Source organism: Hyperolius riggenbachi, chromosome 3 (genome assembly GCF_040937935.1).
Source record: "Hyperolius riggenbachi isolate aHypRig1 chromosome 3, aHypRig1.pri, whole genome shotgun sequence".
NCBI lineage: Eukaryota > Metazoa > Chordata > Amphibia > Anura > Hyperoliidae > Hyperolius > Hyperolius riggenbachi.
In genome coordinates this window covers 368,047,130-368,072,638 of record NC_090648.1, presented here as the reverse complement: position 1 = coordinate 368,072,638, position 25,509 = coordinate 368,047,130, and the positions used below count along the sequence as shown (strand labels likewise).

Genomic DNA, 25,509 nt, shown 5'->3' with positions numbered 1-25,509 from the left:
TATTATGGGCAGATGGGTATGTGCCAGAGAGGCTTTTGTGAGTGACTTATTTATAACTTTGTGGTCTTCAGTTCATTAAATTGTGTTTCTATAAAATCTTTCTTGTTTACAAAACTCATACCTCTTCCTTTCCTTTAATTAGTCCTGTTTCTTCTGTTCTGCAGACACAAGCCATCACAGCCGTCCAGTGGCCAGTAGACCATGCTATACGTTTCTCCACTGTGGTCAGGACAGAAGACTTGTCCTCTCCCGAACTGAGTCTCCAAGGTTTCATTGCCAAACTAAAGGAAAAAATATCCGACTAGATACTCATGGAAGAAAAGCCATCCGGCGTAATAGCTTTTGTAATGGAATCACCTTTACCAGTCGCCCGATCCATCTGTATGAGAAGGTTCGCTTGAAACTGGTTTCTGTTCATCATGGTTGGAGTGGAGCCCTGCGCTTTGGATTCACCATTCATGACCCAGCACAAATGAAGGCAGAAGACATCCCAAAGTATGCATGCCCTGACTTGGTTACCCGGCCTGGCTATTGGGCAAAGGCTTTACCAGAGAGATTTGCACAAAGGGACAATATATTGGCATTTTGGGTTGATCGTCATGGAAGAATTTTCTACAGTGTAAATGAGGAGGAGCCCATATTATTTCATTGTGGAGTTAAAGTCTCCAGTCCTCTCTGGGCCTTGATTGATGTCTATGGCATCACCCAAGAAGTACAAATACTAGGTATGTCCATTTCATCCATTTTTAATGTTGTACTTATTTACACAACAGCAAAGTTTGGCAAAATCAGTCTTTTGCTGTTTTATGCTAAGGGTGCATACAGGTAGCATAAGTATTACTATGGAAATTTGCTAAGCTGTCTGTGATGTGAACCAGATATAAGCGGTCCTACAAAACTGGGCTGGATTTAGGAACCATTAGGTGGAAGAGGTTTGCAGCCCTTTCCTGGCTCCTTGTAGGACATGGTTTGCATTGCTGACGGGCATAGTAAATCGACAGCTGTGAGATTGCAGTAATGCTCTTATACCCAACAAACTTTTTGTGTAACAAAATGACTCTGATTAGAACTCCTAGATACTCTTTGGTTCTTATTTTGGATTGTGTCCCAAGGGTTTGGCACCAGTTCTAAAGGCTGGCTCGGAGTCACTGGAAACAGTTAAACATCCTTGCACCAGCTTCCTTGGTATAGAACAGGTCTAGTTTGCTTCAGTGATGGGATGTATATAGTAAAATGAATCAGTCTTTTATCTTGGGTAATGTGTTCTCAGCTAAGTCCCGCTGAGTCCCTCGCTTGTTTCCATCAATGGTTCTGACTACTGTATATCTTGTCTGTCCCAGAAGAGACACTTTAGGGCCTCTTACTGTGCATTCCTGTGTTATCAGACAGGGGTTTTAGAAAGTCTAGCACTTGACCCTGCACGAGCAACTCCAGCTCCCCTTCTTATCACTACACACAGGAGTGTTCCAATTCACTTTTCAAGATCTTGGAATCCTACAACCATTAAAATAACAGAACAACAAATTACTTCATTTAGAGAAGTGGTTGAAACATTTCATCTTTGATCTGCATCTTGGGCAGCTTTAATTCTGTGCAGTTAGGCATTGCTCAGAGCATTGATTGTGTCTATAGTGCAGTAACCCATAGCAACCCATCCATTGTCACTGTATTCATGTTGTCAAATAATTGAACAAGTAAGCAACTATTAGCAACAATAGTGCAAATAGGAGCAGTCTCATCCAAATTTTCTTTAACCTACATTTCCACTTTGAAGACTGACTTGGTCATGACAAGAGTTGCAGTCAGCACTGATGCCTTCCTTGAGGTGCTAATGGAGCTCAGGGGGAGTAGCAATCATCAGGAACCACTTTCTTGCAGGAAAAGGGACAGGGATTCTTTTCAGTGCCTCACTCTGAAGCTGTAGGACCTGCGGAAGGACAAGGACCTGACGGCTTGCTCTCACAATGCAGGGCTAGCTGCAGAATATGAACTTTTAGGAAAGGGGAAGATTAATAAAGCATTGATGCCAGTCATTAGGGAACATATGAGTTATATGCCTATATGAAAGTGACCGAACAGCGGGTCACTGCTTCCCTAAAAGTCCTTTATCTGTGGATGTGTGGCCTAGCTTGCCTTCTCCTACTTACATCCAGATAAAGAAGTAATGAGCCACTTACTGGGTCACGTTACCATCTTATGAAACAAATCATTTCAAGCTGAATTTTAGCCCATTTACCAGTCAATCAAATTGTGTATAGAAACAGGGGCCACCAGTATCCTAAAGCAGTGTACATATACTAGATTTCTTCACTAAATTCAATTGATTGTGATTGTTTTGGGGACAATTTTTTTGTGAAAACAGGTGTCCTGAGGTCATTGGCAAGGCCATCCATAATCCAGCAGGATAGCTTATCTAATGCTATTATTTTTTGTCTACCGTTGTCTGCATCACAGGAAGCCCCCTGCTTGTCCCTCCCTTTTACATAGAGCAGAACCTCCCCCCAGTCGAGCACAATGTCTGTACAGTGATCATTCCTAAACTTCTGTACAAACCAAGTCATTTCCGATGGTATCCATTTGAATGGGTTCTTCCCTTAGTAGACCTCATTACTTTAGATGCTTCATGCAGCAATGTAACCAATGCTTCACCCATCAGGCTGTTCTTTATATATCTAGCAGTTGCCTGTTCAGCTGTTCCTTTCTATGAATGAAGCTACAGCTGTGTCTGGGCTGTAATTTGTAGGATGCACTTCAGAGCACATTAGCCACCTGTACAGAAGATCAGCTGCACAACAGCAGTTGTAAATGGCTTTAAATAGGCAGTACTGTACCACCCAAACAGAGCTTCATCAGCACTATGGGTAGTATAAATGATACAAGTGCATACAACTTTTGTAGTAAGAACTAGAAGTACTGTGCAAGTGGTAGCTAGCCGAACGCACAGAGCACAGACAAGATACAGTAGACCGATCCCTGTCCATACAAGCCTACAGTGTGAAAAATATGATGTGAAGCAGAGCTCGGACCACAGAGCACTGATGGAGCATAAGCATGTAGAACGGAGTCCTCGCCCTAAGCTTTCCCTTGCATCTCTAGTTAAATAGGTTTTTTCACATTTTGTAAGGGAAAGGAAAGAACAGTTATTTAAACGAACAAATTGTACAATTTACTCAGAAGGTATTTGTACTTTTTAATTAAATGTAGGTCAGTAGTAATTATTATTAGTTGTATGCCAAAGCACAGTTGTACCCATTAGTGTGCAGTAAATCAACCCTCGGGGTAGACATTAATAATGTAAGGGAGATCTTCTTCCTTCTTGTGGGATTCTTGGGATTCCAGTGTTGATTACATGGGAGATGACTAAGAAAAAGAAGTGGGAGAATGTCCTCAGTAGGGGAAAAGAAATAAAAAAGACATGCCGGTATTCTAGCCCTTCAGCGCACTTTACTGAAATGTGTATTTATTGCTTCTGATGCCAGATTTCTATTTACCTCCAGTCTTAATGCCTGGGCATGTACCATGTAGCCGCCCGTGGGCATTGTTTAAAGTGGTCCCAAATTAAAAATACAAGATTTCAGAAATAAAACCTATTTTCTAAATTATAATAATAAATAGCAGCCTTTTTTCAGCTGCATGATGAGTGACAAATATAAAATATTTTACATTTATTGGAGGAACCTCTCCCTTCTTTTCAAATTGCCGGGATTTTTCTGGCAAACTGGTGGAGTAGATGGTGTCTGGCAAAGGAGGAATTGCTAATGGCTGCCCCCAGTATAACCCTAGATATAAAAAGAGAAGGGTGAAAAGCATGCACTGAAATGCTCATAGGCTTGAAGGAGTGTTTATTTATCTTTGTATGTGTCAGAGTGGTGCAACTAAATATTTTTAATTAAAAAAAAATGTTTGGTTTGGGTCCGCTTTAAGGGGAGATTGTTTCAGACTTGACTATGTTAAAGCAATGACCCACCTAGAGCTAGACGTACCAGGTGGTGGAATCTGGGAAACATGACGTAGTCCTTCTGGTCAGTGGAGCCCTTCATCATACTAAACACCAATAGGGAGGCTTGAGAGGAGAAAAGGGAAGGACCAAGTTAACCTTCACTAGAAATGTTAACACTTGCAAATTATTCAAAAAGTATGTGGACATACTTAACATTTACATATATAGTTCTCATCAGAATAAAATACACCTCTCACAGACAGTCATTTACTGTGGGGCTGGTTGGTTTAAAATTGTGTTATGTGGATAGCCATCGGTCTGTTTTAATAAGCCGTAATTTCAACAAGAAATGGATTACAGTCCTTAGCATCAGTGATTTGGGTTAAAGACGTCTGAACACCACAGAGTTTTCATAGTGGCATGTCTAGCAGATATTTGTGTAGTATGTCTAATATCACAGTCTGACTTGTGCTTTAGTATTCACCTCATAGACGTGAGAACCCTGTTTTTAGTTACCACTAAGGTGACTATAGCTGACAAACTCTTTCTATGGTTTGGTGACCTTTGTAACGGTATTTGGAGCAGCTGGAATGAGGGTAAAGGATTGTGGTGTATACATTGCTTCTGTTCTCCACTAGACTAACAATTTAAACAGCATAAAATGTCACCAGTAGCCTGCTGTTTCTTTACAGTTCTTTCCGTCATTTGCTTGGCGAGTTCCAGTCACGCAATCCAGTTGCATCTGGAGATATGCAGTTTTAAATTTCACCGACGTTCAGGAAAGGTGCTGAAAATAGACACAGTGAATCTGCTGATGCCGATATATAGGACTTCTCATTGGAGCATTACATTGTCTTAAGACCAGGTGAAAACGCTGAATTACACTTGTGGCCCAGAGGCCAGCAGTGCGCTCATTAAGATTAGAGGCCTGGAGACACTCTGAGGCTCCTATCATCATGTATTCCTGCAGCAACCTTAGCTCATATGGATTGCCTCTTATGGTCATATCTCCCAGGTTGCTTTCTGTCTGCAGGCTGACATTTCTGGCCATACGGTGCTCTTTGACAAATGACCCCTGACCTGTGACTTGGCAGATTAAGCTCCATGGCATGAATAGAGCAGTAGATGCATACAGAAATGCTTGCTGAGTTTAGCGGCCTATTTTTGCTCCATGTATAGTCCTCTGTTAGAACAAAAAGCACTTAGCAAAATCATTTCTGATCATCCCTGCTTTAAGCTAGGCTGTATTGGTAGCTCACCCTGCATGTATTCAGCTGTCAAATGGTGCTGAGTGTAGCATTTCTAACAAAATAGATTTGCAATGATCATCTAAGAGCATTAAATAGGTTGAACTAGGTGAGGTAATAAAAGGTGTTACACAACTATACATACAATGCATATGAATAAAATAGCACTTTTTCATAGCTCCAACAAGCATGCAGCTAGTGGAGTCAGAGAAGAGTCCTATCATCTGATCTGCATGCTCGCTCAGTGACTTAAAGTATTAGAGGCAGCGAATCAGCTCAGAAGTCAGACAACTCCAGTTGTTAGAGAATAAAGACGGCAGTCTGTGTATTCCTCTCCCTTCAGGTTCCTATGATCTACAACCAGCCGCCAGGCAATTGTTAGTTGAAATACAGCACACTGACATGAAAAGACAAGGACCATGAAAGGTTTCTTGGGACAAAGATTCAGTTCCATTAGGCAGTTATTGTTGATCATTGAGCATTTGTCTCTCTACAGCCTACACAGTGCTGCTATGCATGATTATGTCGTTGCAACTGAGTACCCAAGCAGCTCATGGTGGCCCAGAATCACTAGGAAAGTATAAGACAAATTACACGGTATGTTGTTGCAGTGCATTCATAGTTATTGAGCGTCCTCGATCACACATGGCGATCATTCATCAGAAATCCATTTGTATACAACAATGTTAATCTTGTGTGTCTACTTAGTTTTACTGTCTCACCAATGGTTAAAACCGATGCAGGTACCCTGGAAGTTTCAAAGAGTGGTTACCAGAAGTAGCTTGTTTGAAATAAAATGTTGATGGAGAACAGAGCTTTGTGCGCCAGAGCTCACAGGGTTGGGCTATCGTTCACTGGGTGTAAACTCAGCACGACAGGCACCTGTGACAGAGTACATTTGAATTCGGCGCCGGTAGACTTGGGCGCAGGATACCGCGGTATATAGCTGATCCTGCTTCTGCACAAGTCCGGGCCGATTTAATTACTATGCCCCCTCCAGGCCGGCATGGATAGTGGGGGAATGAAATAATTCGGCTTCCAGCGATTGCTGGAGGCCGAATTATTATGTTTTTAAGCAACTTCGGCTCCGTCCTCTGACGGAGCCGACGTTACTCACTGAGTGCTTCAATAGGAATTCCTATTGAAGTCTATGGAGGCGCCGGCTGCGCCCAAATCTAGCAGCGCTGAAAAGCACTGCTCCGCCTGTGACATCCCTATTCCTTCACACACTCGATTTTCTGTTTACGCTCACCTTATTGGGAAAGAAGAGTTGTGATAGGGCAGGGTATGTTTGTTACGCACTTGGGCCGGCATCCACCTATAGCTTTAGCTATCAAACTATTTTGACACATGAACTTAGAGACACTGAAGCAAAAAAAACAAAAAATGATATAATGAATTGGTTGTGTAGTATGAATAATTAGTAGAACTTTAGTAGTAAAGTAAATATTCTCATATTTTTATTTTCTGCTAGTTTTTTTTTACAACATTGCATCATTCTCTAATATTTGCAGTTTACACACTACTCAGCATTCTAAATGATTTTACAGAGCAGGCTAGTGAACTTTTGACCTGTTCTCTGCAGAAAAACAAACCATACAGTGCTAGACACTTGAGATAATAAGCTTCAGAAGACAGAGCTCTCTGCCACTTTGAAAGTCATTGAGCTTAATGGCTCTTTTGCATAGATGACTGGACTTTCTTAAAGTGGATCCGAGATGAACTTTTACTCATTGCATAATTGTGTACCTTTCCTCTTGTTTATAGGGCATTCCTCAAGCCAAATACTTTTTTGTTTTTGTTTTAATACTCTAATTCCCTATAAACTGAAGAAGCCTCGCACACAGGTTTTCAGAGAGTCTTGGCAGTAGCAAGGGCTCATGGGAGCTCAGTCTGGGCAGGAGGAGGGGGGGGGGGGTATTACTAGCCAGAGATTTCAGAGGCAGAGGGGAGGAGGGAGGAGGAGAGGGGGTTAGGTTTTTTCAGAGCCTGAGTGCTGTGTGTAATGTTTACAAACATGGCTGCTGTCGTATCACAGGAAGAAGAAATCTTATTCTATTAAAGCTGTTTTCAGCTAGTTTTGCTGTGTATCTAAACTTTAGATAAGATGTATAGACAAGTTACTTGTTATAGTTAGTTTCATCTCGGATCCAATTTAACTCTTCCTGTACTGGAAACAATATTAGACTTAGGTCTCTGCTCCTAATGTTTTATTTCTTAGCTGTACTACACATACAAATTATGTCATAATTTTTTTTTCCGCTTCAGTGTCTCTTTAAATGTTTTCTTTTTAAATGCCCTAAAATGGGATAAAAGGGGGACATTCTAACTGCAGCTCCTGGTAAATTATCTTTCAGTATATCTTGTGTTTTAAAGTGAAACTCAAGCTAACACTTTTTGTACAGAGTGGGGGAGAGTAAGAATTGTTTTCCCCCTCTTGGCACAGGAAGTATGGCGACTGACGCCTTGCTGCAGTTGCCATACATTTTGGAGCAGTGAGTGGAAATCTCCAAACTGGGGACACTGTCAAAGTTGCCAGAGCAGGTCCAGTTCTAGGTACAATATTAACCTGGGGACCTCCCCAACAGACATCCCCATCCTTCACCTCCAAAGCTGCATTACAGGCTCACAAATTCACCCAAGACGCCACCAGAGCCCTTGCATTGTGGCTACTCATCTGTTTCAACCAGTGTGTGCTCTTCCATATGTCCATAGATCCGAGCACTCTGGTGTTCAACCTCGCATGGGGACCTCTCTTCTGTAACCCGGCACATGTTACTATGTAAGCATGCGCTGGGTCAACCCTACGAATATGACACAAAGAGTGCACTGAGCCACGGACATATGGAGTGTATAACAGCCAGAAAGTGAGCCGCTACCCAGCAGGGGCCCTGGGAGTCAAAATAAGCAATTGCCACAGTTGTCTCTATGGTAGCGCCAACCCTGGGTCAGAGTGTGCCATTCCTTTGTACATTCACCTCAGCTGTCATGGGGCAGTGTAGCATTATAGGCTTCCCGGTGGTGTCCACAACCCCACTGCTGTCATTTCCATTCTAGTCTGTAATACCTCTCTGCCACAACCAGTCCAATACTTTGTAGTTTGCTATATGAGTAATTATTATTTTTTTTTTTTTGCATAGACTTGCAGTTACAGCAGGACTCCTTCTACTGAAAGACTTGTAGGGTGAAAACTACTTACTCCATTAAGCTTTCTGTTGGCCTCTATTCATTACTCCCAAACTCTATTCTCTAGAGATACAATTGTTAGCAGTAAAGAAATCTCCTCCAAATTCTCTACCACCTCCTGTCCCTTCCAGGAATAAGTACTATGGGCTTGTATGGGGAGCAGCTCTGCTTGTCTCTTAGCTTTCCCCTGGTTTCCAATGACTGTAAGTACTAGCACGGGCAGCCATGAAGGAGGCATGGGACAACATTGACAGCCATAAGGGGGCATGGGACTGTATTGTCACACAGTTAGGAGGTATGGGGCAGCATGACAGCCTTGTAGGAAGCATGGGTCAGTGTGGTCACGCAGTTAGGACGGAGGCATGTGTCAGTATGGACACAGTTAGGTGGCATAGGATAGCATGGGCAGCCATGAAGGAGGCATGAGTCAGTATGGTCACACAGGAGGCATGGGACAGCATGGCCACCGTTATGAAACATGGTACAGCATGGTCACACAGGAGACATGGACAGCCATTTAGGAGGAATGGGTCAGCATGGTCACACAGGGGACATGGGACATCATGGATAGCTATGTAGGAGGCATGGGCCAGCATGTTAACACAGGAGACATGGGATAGCATGGTCACACAGGAGACATGGATAGCTATGTAGGAGGCATGGGCCAGCATGTTAACACAGGAGACATGGGATAGCATGGTCACACAGGAGACATGGATAGCTATGTAGGAAGCATGGGCCAGCATGTTAACACAGGAGACATGGGATAGCATGGTCACACAGGAGACATGGACAGCTATGTAGGAGGCAACTGACAGCATGGTCACACAGAAGACATGGGACAGCGTGGACAGCCATGAAGGAGGCATGAGACAGCATGGTCACACATTTAGGAGACCTGAGACAGGATGGACAGCCATGAAGGAGGGATGGGACAGTATGGTCACACATTTAGGAGACCTGAGACAGGATGGACAGCCATGAAGGAGGGATGGGACAGTATGGTCACACATTTAGGAGACCTGAGACAGGATGGACAGCCATGAAGGAGAAATGGGACAGTATGGTTAGGAGGCATAGGACAGCATGGTCACACAGGACACATGGGACAGCATGGTCACACAGGAGACTTGGGACAGCCATGTAGGAGGCATGGTCACACAGTTAGCATGCCCCACAACACCCGGAAGAGAAGGGAGCTTCATTTCACAGAAAATGAAGAACTAGGGATTATCTGGGGAGGTAATCATTAATTTTTCTCCTTAAAGTTTTTTTCATTTTATCCAGAGATCGGTTTCTGTTTAGCTTATTTCATGTTCCACTTTTATGGGGCTTATTATCCAAATCGACCTTACAAATATGGATATAATCAGGGTTTTTTTTATGCTATTTGTCACTGTTACATCCAAGTTCCTCATGCCAGGGTTACAATGTTTTACTTTTGCTCAATCCAAACAGTTCTTAGACTAATATAAGCAAACAGCCAGAAATATGATGTCATAGTTACAGTAATGTTTAATATTTTATCAGGCCCTGGAGTATTTACTCCTCTTTCACTCAGCTGCTCTCTAAATTATAGAGAAAAAAACTGGAGTGGCTACAGGCCTGAAAGAAGGTTTCACAACTCCATTCTCTGACAGAAGGCAGCTGCAGTACTTCTGCCGCCCACTTCTTTTATCACAATACGATGTATGGGAGCTTGTATTGTGTTTTCAAACCCTGGCTCTGGCCCCTGATGCTGTAAGCCAGACGCAGGCAAATGGGTTCTCTCCAGCTGGTGCTCTGCTTTCAGCAAATAATGCTCCCCAGCATGCTAAAAGTCACCATTCACCTCCTAATGGAAAGTCACAAGCTGTAGGCCTAGCATGCCAGGAATAGTGGAACAGGCATTCTAATGCATGCCATTGCCCAACAGATCAAGTCTGGGGCCTCAGGTAGCACTTAAGGATGTTTACTTTGTGTTTCTAATAAAAGTAATAAAAAATAAAGGAGATATGTTGCCCTTTTTGTGTGAAACAAAGTATATGCAATTATAAACCCCATCTTGAATGGAACAGCCGATGAGGTAAGGGACAGATGAGGTGCCAAGCTTGTCAAGCTTCAAAGTTTAGCACTAACCCCCAACTCCCACGTCTCCACCTTCTAAGCATGGCCAAGCCGTGCTTCCTCTCACAATTTCCAATCAGAAAGTAGTAGGGGGCACGGCTGGCATGCCATTGAACCCCTCTCTACTTGGGATCTCTGGATATGGGCGGTGCAACGAGCAGGTGGGTTGCAGACTAATTGTATTAGGCCCATGAGAGCCTGCCTATCACTGGAGGGAGGGGGGTGACCTCAATATCCACCTAGAGGTAATAAGTACTTACTGTTCTTTTTAATAATTACCATGTAATTAACTGAGGTGCTGTAACAGTACATGTTAGATCTGTGTTGATGCAGAATGTTATTTTTGAACTGTTCCATCCATGATATTTATTCCATTCTATATTTTGCTCACCAGATAGCACATTTGCAGAAACCATGCCTCCAGGACGATTGAGCAGTCCCCGGCTAAGCACCTGTCTACCCCAAAGTAGCCATGACTCTGCTAACTTCAACAATAATGAACTGGAGAATAACCAGGTGGTGGCCAAAATCGCCAACTTGAACTTAAGGATGCCTCCACAGACAGACAACCACGCCATCCCTTGTTGCCCAAACAGACGGCAGCGTTCACAGGGCATGCCCACCATATTGGACACAGAGCTTCATTTTCATCCAACTCGTGGTGCTGAAATCACCCTTTCACCAGACCGAACTGTGGCATATACCAATTGGCAGGAGAGCAACAGGACGATAGTTTTCACTGAGCGACCAGTGCATAATTGTGAGACCTTATTTGTGGAGACAGGTCAGCTGCCACTGCCTTACTATGGCTCGTTAACTTTTGGCATCACCTCCTGTGATCCAACCACATTACGGACATACGACCTACCATCCAACCCAGAATATTTGTTGGACAGGAAGGAGTACTGGGTTGTTCATCAAGGCTTGTTCACAATGGGCAATGGGGACATCCATAGTTTTTCATTTATGCCCAGCGGCGAGGTTCACCATGGCATTAATGGAAATAGTCGTGGCATGCTCATGTGTGTGGACTCTTCACAACCACTCTGGGTATTCTTTTCCATCCACGGGATTGTCAACCAGCTGAGAATTATGGGTGAGTAGAAAAATGATTGTGTGTTTCAGAAAGACCTTTTATCAATACACCTGCAAGAACATAACACAATAGCAGATTGACTGCTTTTGCTGCTGCTTTGCTTCCACCTGTCTTCATAAGCTGCGCCTCATTCTCTCTCATTTTTTTAGACAGTGTCTATGATATTTTGTGCAATCAGATGATGTAAAAATTGTCAGAATCCAATTTGTTGGACAAACTCAGAAAGATTACATTGTTCAGCTAGTAGGTCACTTGCAGGACACTCGATTCCCTCATCTCTCTACACTAAAACTGCACTTTTTGCTGTCTTCACTACTGCCTTAGTGCCTGATAAAAGTGCATTGCATGAGCAATGTCTACACCTACCTCCTAAATGCTCCAAAGCCTGTTAGAAAGAGGTAGCTAGAGTTCTCATGTATGAGTAAATTGGTACAGTAACTGCAGAAGGGTAACGATCTGTGTCTGACCCTTTGCTTAAGGCAGGGAACCCCAAACTGTTTGGGTTAAGGGCCGGGTCAACATACTTAAAGGGGAACTTCAGCCTAAACAAACATACTGTTATTAAGTTACATTAGTTATGTTAATTAGAATAGATAGGTAATATAATCTTTTACCCACCCTGTTTTAGAAGAACCGGCAAATGTTTGTGATTCATGGGGGCTGCCATCTTTGTCATGGGGGCAGCCATCTTTTTGGTTGAAAGGAGGTGACAAGGAGCATGAGACACATTCCAACTGTCCTGTGTCCTGATTACCCCTCCCAGCTGCACACACTAGGCTTCAAATGTCAAATTCAAAATGTCAAAAAACAAAAATTACACCAAAACAGCAGAACGAGAACAACATCAGAAATCCCATCATGCTTTGCACAGCATAAGGTGAAAACTGCCCAGGCAGTTTTCTTCTGTGCAGCTAAAATGAGGCTTGTATAAGAGAAACAAAGTTCTGATGCTGTGAAACAGTTAAAGAAACACCAAGCCTTTTCAGTGCTGCTGAGTAGATTTTTAGTCTGGAGGTTCACTTTAAGACTGCTGGGGGGCCGGAGTATACATAAAATGATGTATATGTCTTTGCGGGCCAGACAGTAAAGCATACCCAGCTGACAACCTGCAGTCCAATTGGAATTGAATTTGATTGGAAACCAGCGAATAACTGCTTTCTAGCTTCCATGTGGATGGGTGGTACCAGCACTGCTATTCTATATGTGGGTAGCTGATATTTAAAGAGACACTGAAGCGAAAAAAAAATATGATATAATGAATTGGTTGTGTACTATGAATAATAACTAGAAGATTAGCAGCAAAGAAAATATTCTCATATTTTTATTTTCAGGTATATAGTGTTTTTTCTAACATTGCATCACTCTATCTAACTCTATCTATAATATGTGCAGATTACACAACACTCAGCATTCAAAATGAGTCTTTCAGAGCAGTCTGTGAAGTAATGAACTCTCCTCTAGCAGAGGAAAAGTAAACAGTTCAATTACAGTTGAGATAATAAAAGTCAGATAACAGCCCTCTCCAGGACTAAGTTAGTCGGAGAGCTTAATAGCTTTTTTGCATAGAGATAACAACTGGAGTTTCTCAACTCTTCCTGCACTGGAAACAATTAGACTGATGTATCTGATCTTAATGTTTTTTTCCTTAAGGTGCGTACACACGCCGGACTGGTGGCAACGACGGGTCCGTCGTTACCTCCCGCTGGGTGGGCGTGCCAACGACAGTCCGGTGTGTGTACGCACTGTCGGCGGACTGATACGGCTGTTTCAGAGCGATCGGATCGCTCTGAAACAGCCGTATCAGTCCGCCGACAGTGCGTACACACACCGGACTGTCGTTGGCACGCCCACCCAGCGGGAGGTAACGACGGACCCGTCGTTGCCACCAGTCCGGCGTGTGTACGCACCTTTAGCCGTACTACACATACAAATCATAATCTCATCATTTTTTTTCGCTTCAGTGTCTCTTTAAAGATGTAGCTGACCGCATCTATAAGTAATACATTTTGTGTGTGTGGGGGGGGGGAGTAAAAAAGCCTCAGGTGGGCACATTCGGCCCGCGGGCCTTAGTTTGAGGACCACTGGCTTAAGGCCTTTCTTCATGAAGAATCTTAAATGTGCAAATCCCTTCACAATGTAACAAAGCCGCCATGCTTGTCTGCTCCGTTTGACAAATGTAATTTGCCTTGTACAAGGGTACACAATGTCATATTAACCTTACTCAGCTTTTACACTGGAGGATTTATTAGCAAGGGTAGTATTGAAGAGATACATTGGTGCGATCTGCTAAGATCAGATGACAGCATCTAACAGGCTTACTGGACGTTTACAAATACCTGAAGTGGGAGGAATATGAAGACCACTGTATTTATTGCCATAAAACATATAAGATAAGGAAAGAATATGTGTGCCCAGCTTGGCATAAAGCTGAGATGTGTTTTGTCAGGATCCTTATAGGGGTATCGCCTACTCGAAGTATCAGCATGTACAAGCCTGCAGCAGATGAGGGCCAGTAGCAGCATGGATGGAGGGCATGTTATGGGTCCCTGATTGTTTCATCCAGTAATGTGACTGTCGCTCTGCTCTGTTTGCTAGGAGATGGTGGTGTTTTTTGTCACACAGATAAATGAAGTGTGAGAATTCTGTTATGACAGGTGAGCGCTGTACTCTCCACAAAATGAACGCCATGTTTCCGGTCTAATGGTGCATATGAGGACAGAAGGTTTTGTTTCTGAGGTTCATGCACATTTTGACCGGTTTTTGTTTGAAAATAAAATTATATCTATATAGTACTGTATATACTCGAGTATAATCCGACCCCCAACTTTGACCTAAAAAAAAAAACCTGGACAAAATTATTGACTCGAGTATGGGCCGAAGGTAGAAAATGCAGCACCCTTTTAGTGTGAAGACTGACACTGCTGCAGATTACAGTTTATTTTTCTCCTGATGGAAGGAGTTACTCATAGTATAAATTCCACCTGTATAAACTTTCACCTCTACAGTGTGTAGTCAGTGACTGCCACATATTACAATACACCTGATAGCGCTATAGTAGATGACAGTCACCACCATGTACTACAGTACACCTGACATTTTTACTAATAGGCGTTAGCCATGACCACATACTATATTACGGTTACATATAACCTACCCCATAAATCAGTGGTCCTCAAACTACGGCCCGCGGGCCGAATGCGCCCCCCCTGAGGCTTTTTCACTGGCCCCCAACACAAAAATGTTTAACCCGATGTGGCCCACTGCAGCTTTAAATATCAGCGGCCCGCATATAGAATAGCAGTTTTGGCACCAACCATCCACATACTCTAGAAGCCAGCAAGCAGTTATTCGCTGGCTTCCAATCCAATTCTGCATCAGGTGACACCGCTGTCCAACTGGTTATGCTTCACTGTGTGGTGCACATGGACGTTCTTCGGGCGCCGCTTGACTGAATGGCTGCTGCTGACAGTTCTCCTCCGGGCATTATTGGGGAATGATCAATACCTAGATTCAATGTAATGTCTTTCAGCATAATTTTATGTGTGTTCCGGCCCCCCAACAGAAGTATGTTGACCCGGCCCTTGACCGAATAAGTTTGGGGACCCCTGCTATAAATCATGGGCATTGTGAGGCCATTTGTCCCTATTTACCCTGGTCTAAAAAGATCAGTTCACATACAGGCATCAGTGATGCTACGTGCGGGTATGCATATGTTCTAGTAGTGGCCCCGACATAAGCAGAATGATGCACAGCGCGCTCCTTTAACTACATAACGACCGCGTCACACCAATGGGCGTGACCACGGTGGCAGCCCCAGGATCGCCCAACGCCAATTGGCGTAAATTCCTGGGGCCATCTATTGCATGAGATCGCACGCAGGCTGCGCACGCATCTCTTGCTTGCCTTCAGTCTCCCAGCGGCGATCACTGCTCGGAGACTGTTAGATCGCACCGCTGTATGAGGTAATTTCGCCGTCTAAGGCAGCGCTGTACTTGGGACAGACGTGTGATACGGCTATCCCTTCTGTTGCTGCGGAAGTGATCCGCTGTCATAGGCCGAAGCCTATGACAGCCGATCACGCAGATTGGCTGGTCGAGGGGGGGGATTATACGATGTAAAAAATATTAGCAAAATAAAGAAATAAATATCAGACCCCACCAACAGAGAGCTCTGTTGGTGGGGAGAAAATGGGTGGGGGTAGTTGGGGGGGGGGAGGGGTGAATCACTTGTGTGCTGAGTTGTGCGGCCCTGCAGCTTGGCCTCAAAGCTGCAGTGGCCAATTTCTCAAAAAAGGCCTCTGGTCTTTAGGTGGGTTTAACACTGCGGTCCTCAAGTGGTTAAGCAGCGTTATATGTGCTGGTGATGCTGCTGTATATAAAATCTCTCCTCTGCTCCTCGCTGGAGCGGTATGCGCCTGTGATAGTTTCCTCTCCCTCACCAGCGTCTCTTCCCTTCCCGGCATGTGTGCACCAGCTAGTGCAGTATACAGAAGTGATTGCGTCCCCCCCAGCATTACCAGTACACATGACGGGGAGGCGGGGCACAGACAGCATTGGTCACCCCGCACCCTGGCTCAGACCATGACGCGAGTATAAGCCGAAACCCCCACTTTTGGGCCACTTTTTTGGGCTCAAAAACTTGGCTTATAGTAGAGTATATATGGTATATATGTTTGCAGGTGTTTTTTATGATTTAAAATGTAGCTCCAGTCATGTAATGAGAATTCACCTGTAGTGGGAAAGCACATATTCCCCCATCCCTCAGGAAAGCTTCTGAAGGCCTCCGTCACTCTTTTTTTTGCTTTCCATTGTCACATTGGCAGTGTGATAGCAGTGGAGAGCCTCCACAATCCACCCTTTCTGAGTTACAGGTATTGGAAGTGGCAGAAAGTAAAGGGGGCAGCTTTGACTGGCAGGTCCAGTACCCTTTTGGCTGCCCTGTAGGTTACAGCCAAGGGACAAGGCAACAGAAAGTACAGGGGATTATTGGGGGCCGTGCAGGGGAGGTAAGTATATCCTTTCCTCTACACATAAATCTTATTTACGTGCCCACAATTCAACTTAAAAGTGAACTCAAAGTGAAACAGGACCTTATGGGCCAGAAGGCTGTACAAGTTTAGTTATATTATGTGATTTGAACTTTGATGCCTGTTGCCACTTATATGAAGATTAATAAAACATTTTGGGGGAAAAAAGTGAATTCAAGAGAACTATTTCTTTTCATTTTATGATCGTTAGTATTTCCCAAAGTAAAGCTTTCCTTTCTACTGACATCATCCCAATCGTGGGTAAGGACTCGTTTCCACTTGCGTGATTTTAGCCGCATTGTGAGCAACATGCTGTGATGCGATCCACAGGAATCGCAGCACCAAGTTACATGCATTTTTGCATGTTCGCGGTGCAATTCCATTTATTACAAAAGAATGGGATTGCAACCGCATCTTGGAAAATCATGGAGCAATGAGGTGCTGTACATTGGCCGCAGTGCAGACATAGAAATGAGGCCTTAGAAGAACAAATTAAGGACTTTGATCATGACAGCAGCAAAAAAAAAAAAAAACCTGACAGAAGTTCTAAGCTTTCTCTACATTTCTACAAAAAGTGTTATAGCCGAGCCAAACGCTAGCACATTACACAAGGAAAAGTCTTTATTTTACACATGGTTGTTAAATACAACTGGACTGTGTGCTATGCTTGTTTAGCTAGATCAGAGTGCCGTATCAGGTAAAACGCCAGGTTTGTTTAAGGATTTCCATAAACTGTAACAAATATTTATTTATTTCTTACCCTAAAGGTTTATCAGGCTGTAGCTAATTTTTTAGAACAGAGAGTAAGTTCTGAGTTTAGTTCTACTTTAAGATACCGGTAATCTAGCTTAGCCCATACCCATGTTAGATTATTTTTATTTTTCTTTCTCCAACGGCTATTGTGTTCCCAAAGGGCAGCATGTATTGCTCAGCTCTGTGTGTATATCTTTACAGAGATCACTGGCCACGCTGAGGGTAGGCGACACATACATTCACATCTCAGCTATCTCTGTATATCAGGTTTGCCCACTGAGTAGATTGCGAAGCTCACAAGCCGAAACAGTGTGGGTTAGTTAAGGGGATCAGTAAAGAAAGGCAACTTTGGTTAAGATTTTCTTCAAGACTGGGCCAGTCTTAAAGTTTAGTTACAGTAGTTATAACCTTGCTGTCTGCAGTGAAATTGATTTTTAACCCTTAAAGTGAAGAGAAAGTAGAGACAGGCTGGTTATGCTGTATATAAACATTTACCACCTGATGCTACATGTGTCTTCAGGTACCCTTTATCAGTTGAAATCCAGCTACTATTTTCTAGTGTCCACTAGCAGAGGAAATATGGTATTTTATTAGTTGCGTTTGGCACCCAGCTCTACCTTCACTCGTCACACATTAGCCCTGTGAGGATTGAAGATTGGTTCTTTAAACAGCATGTTTCTTTTCATAGCATCTATTTATATCCGCCAAAGCAAGCAGAGACTGATTGCAGAAGACGTACTCTTCCCAAAACAGACATTTAGCATAAATTGTATTTATGGGATGCTATTGTCCACAAAGCGAGATGTGGTTTGTGGAAACATGAAATTGCAGTATGTGAAGATACGTGTTCCAGCGAAAGCAGCAAGCACATAGCGGGAACTACAGCTTTCCCAAGACCTTACGGCTCTTCCCTGCACTCTGTTTGGTCTAGCATCCGGGCTGCCAGCTCTGTTTATTTGTGAGATGTTGCACAGTGATTGAGCTGAGCATTGTCTGACACACAGATTCTGTCCTACAGGCCAGCAGTGGAGGAGTCTTGTGGTCTGGAGATAGTGTGGGAACACCGCACTGCAACTACTACCATGATGTCAGTGCAGCTGTGCGTGTGTCCCTAACAGATTCCATTTAAGGCATTGCAGACACACCACATATATCATGCTGGAAACTGATTCATCAAAACCTTTAGTCCATCTCCTGTAATGTAGTGCTCTGCATGTCAACCCAAATATCCGTAAGAAACATGAACAAGATGCTTTTTTTCCTCACAGAAGTTACCAATGCATTTTAATTCACGGTGCATTGTGTGTTGTAGGGGAGTATTAATCAAAACCAGAGCAAGAAAGAATGGAGCAAAACGGGTACAACAGTGCAGCAGCTGCCAACGTGTAGGATTGGGATTATTCACCCTTGTACTTGTCCATAGGAACTGGTCACAAGCCACACTGGCCCACCTCTTGGAGATCCAGCCATCTTTTGCACAGGCTACAATGCCAATTCATTTCTAGGTTTCTTCCCTGTATAAGCACCCATTCACCCAGACACATACCCATTCACCCAGACACATGTATGCATGCACTGTATGACTGGCAATACCTGTATGCATGCACTGGCACTGTATGACACCCAGACACATAAAAGTAAATAAAAAAATGCATTTTTAAGTGAATCCCAAATGTAGTGCAAGTTACAGACCTAACACTTTTCAGATCACCATATTTATAACTGTGCAGATTACCAATCCAAGGCCCGTATGCAATTCACTTTTTCTCCAAAGTTTTCTCTTAGAAGAAGATTTTCATCTTCTCTTTAAAATAACTTTTCAGCATTTCACAATTGAAAAAGTACCAAGCGATCATGGTCCTTTGCACAGTGTAGTCGGGGATGTGTCATTGCTGCACATCACCAAACGTCGTTCACGTAATCGTGCACTTGTACCCATGTTGCGAGATCACGAAAATGCTCGTTGCGCTAAACAAAATTACCGGTCATTGGAAAAATCATTGTAGATATAGATATTGTGTACTAGGTACAGGCCTTTAGATAGATTGGTATATGGCCACAATAAAGTCTATGGGCCAAGTAGTGCAATTTTTTTTTATTTGCACTGCCACTTTGCGACTGGCATTATTACCTGCATGCACTGGCACTGTAGGAGGAGGCCTGTCTGCAGCGGCTCCCCAGTCACCAGGAATACGACCACGACCAGGCTGCCACCGTGCTGATGGAGGGCCTGTGGCTGCTCCTCGCAGCCACAGAGAAGGTATGCTGCCCCTGGACTGTCCACCTCTGCTGCCTGCCCCCTTCCCGGCCCAAAGTCCCGGCCCAAAGTCCACCAATGGGGCCCAGCCGAGGTGCCCCCCGGCCTCATGTCCACCACTGCTGCCCAGCCTGGGTGGCCCCAGGCCCCACGTCCACCACTGCTGTCCAACACTGCTGCCTAGCAAAGGTGCCCCCATCAACCAGCCATGCGGACCCTGGAAATAGGAGCGATTCTCCTCGAGCAACCTGGCTCAAGTGATCCCTGCTGGCCGCCTCCATCACGATCCCCCCCCCCCCAGCATCCTCTCTACTTTCCGCGGACAATCGGAGCACCTGTCTAGTTGGGAGCGCGTCGCTGTGTAGCGTCCAGTGCCGAAAATGGCAGAGCTCATATCAGCTCTCAGGCTGCTCCTCCAGTCCCACTCTTTTTCTGTTCCCGCTATCAGTGTATGTCTTGCTATGCTATGTGTGTATTATGTAAATTGTACGTGTATGCTGTAATGCTCAGTTTGTATTATGTTACTGTACGTGTATGCTGTAATGCTCTGTTTCTGCTTTGATTTTGCTTTTGTTTATACGTATGTACCTATGCTTAATTGTATACGACGCTCTGCTTAAATGTACGCACAAACTGTAATGTTGCCCTATGTATGCTTGTCCCACGTCTACGTATGTACCATGCTATTTTCTGTTTTTCACCAACGACCCTGTATGCGCCAAAACCAATTCCGGGTACAATTCACCGTTGTACTTGGTGAAATAAATTCTGATTCTGTATGCCTGGCAATAATACCTGTATGCATGCACTGGCACTGTATGACTGGCAATAATACCTGTATGCATGCACTGGCACTGAATGACTGGCAATAATACCTGTATGCATGCACTGGCACTGTATGACTGGCAATAATACCTGTATGCATGCACTGGCACTGTATGACTGGCAATAATACCTGTATGCATGCACTGGCACTGAATGACTGGCAATAATACCTGTATGCATGCACTGGCACTGAATGACTGGCAATACCTGTATGCATGCACTGGCACTGAATGACTGGTATTATTACCTGCATGCATGCACTGGCATTGTATGACTGGCATTATTACCTGCATGCATGCCCTGGCACTGTATGACTGGCATTATTACCTGCATGCATGCACTGGCATTGTATGACTGGCAATAATACCTGTATGCATGCACTGGCACTGTATGGCTGGCAATAATACCTGCATGCATGCCCTGGCACTGTATGACTGGCAATAATACCTGTATGCATGCCCTGGCACTGTATGACTGGCAATAATACCTGTATGCATGCACTGGCACTAAATGACTGGCATTATTACCTGCATGCATGCACTGTATGACTGGCAATAATACCTGTATGCATGCACTGGCACTGAATGACTGGCAATAATACCTGTATGCATGCACTGGCACTGTATGGCTGGCAATAATACCTGTATGCATTCACTGGCACTGTATGACTGGCATTATTACCTGCATGCACTGTATGACTGGCAATAATACCTGTATGCATGCACTGGCACTGAATGACTGGCAATAATACCTGTATGCATGCACTGGCACTGAATGACTGGCAATAATACCTGTATGCATGCACTGGCACTGAATGACTGGTAGAAGTACCTGTATGCATGCACTGGCACTGTATGACTGGCATTATTACCTGCATGCATGCACTGGCACTGTATGACTGGCAATAATACCTGTATGCATGCACTGGCACTGTATGACTGGCAATAATACCTGTATGCATGCACTGGCACTGTGACTGGCATTATTACCTGCATGTATGCACTGTATGACTGGCAATAATACCTGTATGCATGCACTGGCACTGAATGACTGGCAATAATACCTGTATGCATGCACTGGCACTGAATGACTGGCAATAATACCTGTATGCATGCACTGGCACTGAATGACTGGCAATACCTGTACGCATGCACTGGCACTGTATGACTGGTATAAGTACCTGTATGCATGCCCTGGCACTGTATGACTGGTATTATTACCTGCATGCATGCACTGGCACTGTATGACTGGCATTATTACCTGCATGCATGCACTGGCACTGTATGACTGGCAATAATACCTGTATGCATGCACTGGCACTGTATGACTGGCAATAATACCTGTATGCATGCACTGTATGACTGGCAATAATACCTGTATGCATGCACTGAATGACTGGTAGAAGTACCTGTATGCATGCACTGGCACTGTATGACTGGCATTATTACCTGCATGCATGCACTGGCACTGTATGACTGGCAATAATACCTGTATGCATGCACTGGCACTGTATGACTGGCAATAATACCTGTATGCATGCACTGGCACTGAATGACTGGCAATAATACCTGTATGCATGCACTGGCACTGTATGACTGGCAATAATACCTGTATGCATGCACTGGCACTGTATGACTGGCAATAATACCTGTATGCATGCACTGGCACTGTATGACTGGCATTATTACCTGCATGCATGCCCTGGCACTGTATGCCTGGCAATAATACCTGTATGCATGCACTGGCATTGTATGACTGGCAATAATACCTGTATGCATGCCCTGGCACTGTATGACTGGCAATAATACCTGTATGCATGCCCTGGCACTGTATGGCTGGCATTATTACCTGCATGTATGCACTGGCACTGAATGACTGGCATTATTACCTGCATGCATGCACTGTATGACTGGCAATAATACCTGTATGCATGCACTGGCACTGAATGAATGGCAATAATACCTGTATGCATGCACTGGCACTGTGACTGGCATTATTACCTGCATGTATGCACTGTATGACTGGCAATAATACCTGTATGCATGCACTGGCACTGAATGACTGGCAATAATACCTGTATGCATGCCCTGGCACTGAATGACTGGCAATAATACCTGTATGCATGCACTGGCACTGAATGACTGGCAATAATACCTGTATGCATGCACTGGCACTGAATGACTGGCAATAATACCTGTATGCATGCACTGGCACTGAATGACTGGCAATAATACCTGTATGCATGCACTGGCACTGTGACTGGCATTATTACCTGCATGTATGCACTGTATGACTGGCAATAATACCTGTATGCATGCACTGGCACTGAATGACTGGCAATAATACCTGTATGCATGCACTGGCACTGTATGACTGGCAATAATACCTGTATGCATGCACTGGCACTGTATGACTGGCAATAATACCTGTATGCATGCACTGGCACTGTATGACTGGCAATAATACCTGTATGCATGCACTGGCACTGAATGAATGGCAATAATACCTGTATGCATGCCCTGGCACTGTATGGCTGGCATTATTATTGTGTAACAGGCAGATGTTCCATATATCTGTAGAGTATTAGATACAATCTGACTATTTATAGATTATACTATACAGACCTTCTATTTGTTCCATATTGGATGATTGTATTTTGGGGCATGTTAGGGAATATCCACACTTTATGTTCAGTGTTATTTCACAATAGTTTTTATTATATACCTTGAGGGACCATTTTTGATAGTTCTGTTGTGCTAATACTAGTTCTTGTGAATGTTTTTTATCAGAAGAATCCACAATCATTCACATCTTTATTGGTAACAAGAAATCTATGAGGCAGGAAACACACTTGTCTTTCAGTTTTCTGCGCGCGTTTTCCTGCATACTTTTTCTGCACACCAAGTGTGTTTCTATGCAGGAAAACACGCGCGTTTTTTCACAGCAGCTGATGTAATTGATAGAGAAAACTGACAAAATGTGCAGAATCAGGATGCAGAATGTCAGGTTTTTTTCTGCGCGCGAACAACATATTAAGTGTGGACTAGCACATTGATTAACATGAGTTCTCAGTTTTTCTGTGCAGAAAACGCGTACGAAAACAGTCAAGTGTGTTCCCTGCCTGAAGAATTAAGTCTCCCAGTGTAAAAACAACCCTCTGAGGCCATGTAAAAATGTCACACTGTCTTTCATTGGTGATAACTGGTTTCTGTTTAAAGGAATCAAACCATACAGAGACAACGGAAAAGGGTCACCCGCTGTGCTAGAGTGTTCTGACAGTTCGGACTAGACAAAGTATAGTAACCCATAGCAGCCATGTAGAATAGCTGTTCTCACACTGAGGCTCACTAAGGGCTCATTCATTCAAGCGCTGTGGCGGGCCTTCACACCCCCTGCAACGTGTTATCTGCATCTAAACCGCAGCTCACATTTCTGTCCCATTCTTTTCTCCCTAGTTGGAAAGGTAATGCAACTAATGAAGCGCAACAAAATGTTGACTACCGGATGACCAATATGGATGTTTAGGAGTTCACTGTCCAAGATGCTGCTTTTTTTCACTCAGTAAAGGTGGTGTGATTGGGCTAAGGAATAGACTACTATGGCATCAGTTTATTGACAGCAAAGATACAGGTCTGTGAGAAACAAGTGCTAAAAACTAGACCTCTGTGTGAATGAGGCCCAACGTTTCCACTGTGGTTCAAGTTTAAAGCCTAACTAAACTCAAAATTGAGGTTAAATACTCCATGTTAAAAACATTCCTTTTGGCATTGCATTTTGAAATGTGAAAATGTTTGCTGCTTTATTATACTCTACTTGCCTGAAGCTGTACTCCTAGCCATACAGATTCCCTGCACTGACTGGCCCTGCTTAAAGGATAACATCACACAAAAAAACAAAATAACATGTAATCTACAATAATGTGTAAATATAGTTCTAAAGTACAATTCTTCCAGATTAAAATACACTATGAATTACTTTTCTCCTATGTTGCTGTTGCTTACAGTAGGCAGTAAAAATCTGAAAAAAGATTTTTGACTAGTCCATCTCCTCACGGGGATTTTCAGTATATCCTTTATTCTTTTCAAAAGCATTCCCTGAAAGGGATCTATATAAAGGTTGCCTAGTCATTTGCACACTGTCTCAGAAGTTGGACTGCCATTCAGAAAGTGCTTTTCGAAATAAAGGAAACCCTAACAATCTCTTATAAATAGTTTAGTCCAATATCTATTACATCTGTCCAACTTTTACTACCTACTGTAAGCGACAGGTACATAGGTGAAAAGTAATTTATAGTGCATTTTAATCAGTGAGAAATGTAATGTAGTAAGTATATGTGTACACAACTATTTTAAATGTTACACATTTTTGCCATAGTGGTCCTTTAAAAAAGGCTATAAAAATGTTGACTTCTTGTGAGCTATAAATTTGCAGCATAGTAAATGATATAAGTTCCAGCCCTTCTCGTCTACCAGGAACTGAATAAAATATGTCAGGAACGTTGCAGCAAATGAACAAATGAGCAGTTTCCATGCCCACCCTTCTCACTGCCTCTTTTACTGACCTTTGCCTGCACCCTTAGGGCTGGTTTACATGAGCAGCACTTGTGATGTACATTTTGGCAATAGGCCAAGCAATGGTGCAAAGTTACCCTATGAGGGTATTCCCACAGCAGCGTTGCCGTTTGTTTAAAATTGCGCTGTATGCAGAATTTTCTGAGCCATTTTGCTTTCAAGGAATGTGCCAAAACGAAGCATTGTTCAAAAATGCTCTGAAAATCGTATTGCCCAATTGCAACGGCTAAGGGATTGCATTTTGTAGTGTGAACCAGGACTTGGACATGTGTTTTCTTTGGTAATACTAAGAAATGTAGTCTGGTTTCTATTGTTCCTCCTACTATGGGAACTACATGGTCACCTTGACTGACCCACCTACATGTTAATTATACATATGGTGGTTATCTAGCTACAGTGCTTTGGCAAGGAGACACTGCTTTTCCTCAATACACTGTTTCTATTCACGTATCAACCTAGTTGGTTTGACAATTTGCCTTTGTTCAATTTTGGGTTTGTTTGA

At 43.5% G+C, this 25,509-nt stretch overlaps 1 protein-coding gene across 5 annotated transcripts in view; it reads left to right on the top strand.

Annotated features, from left to right (window-relative positions):
- Nucleotides 1-25,509, top strand: part of NEURL1B (neuralized E3 ubiquitin protein ligase 1B) — a 561,907-nt gene that overhangs the window by 528,026 nt on the left and 8,372 nt on the right. For all 5 annotated transcript variants that reach the window (XM_068277155.1, XM_068277158.1, XM_068277156.1 and 2 more), the window contains 2 exons: nt 165-725; nt 10,874-11,575. In XM_068277155.1, coding sequence (XP_068133256.1) covers nt 165-725; nt 10,874-11,575 — 1,263 coding nt within the window. The remainder of the gene's footprint in view (nt 1-164; nt 726-10,873; nt 11,576-25,509) is intronic.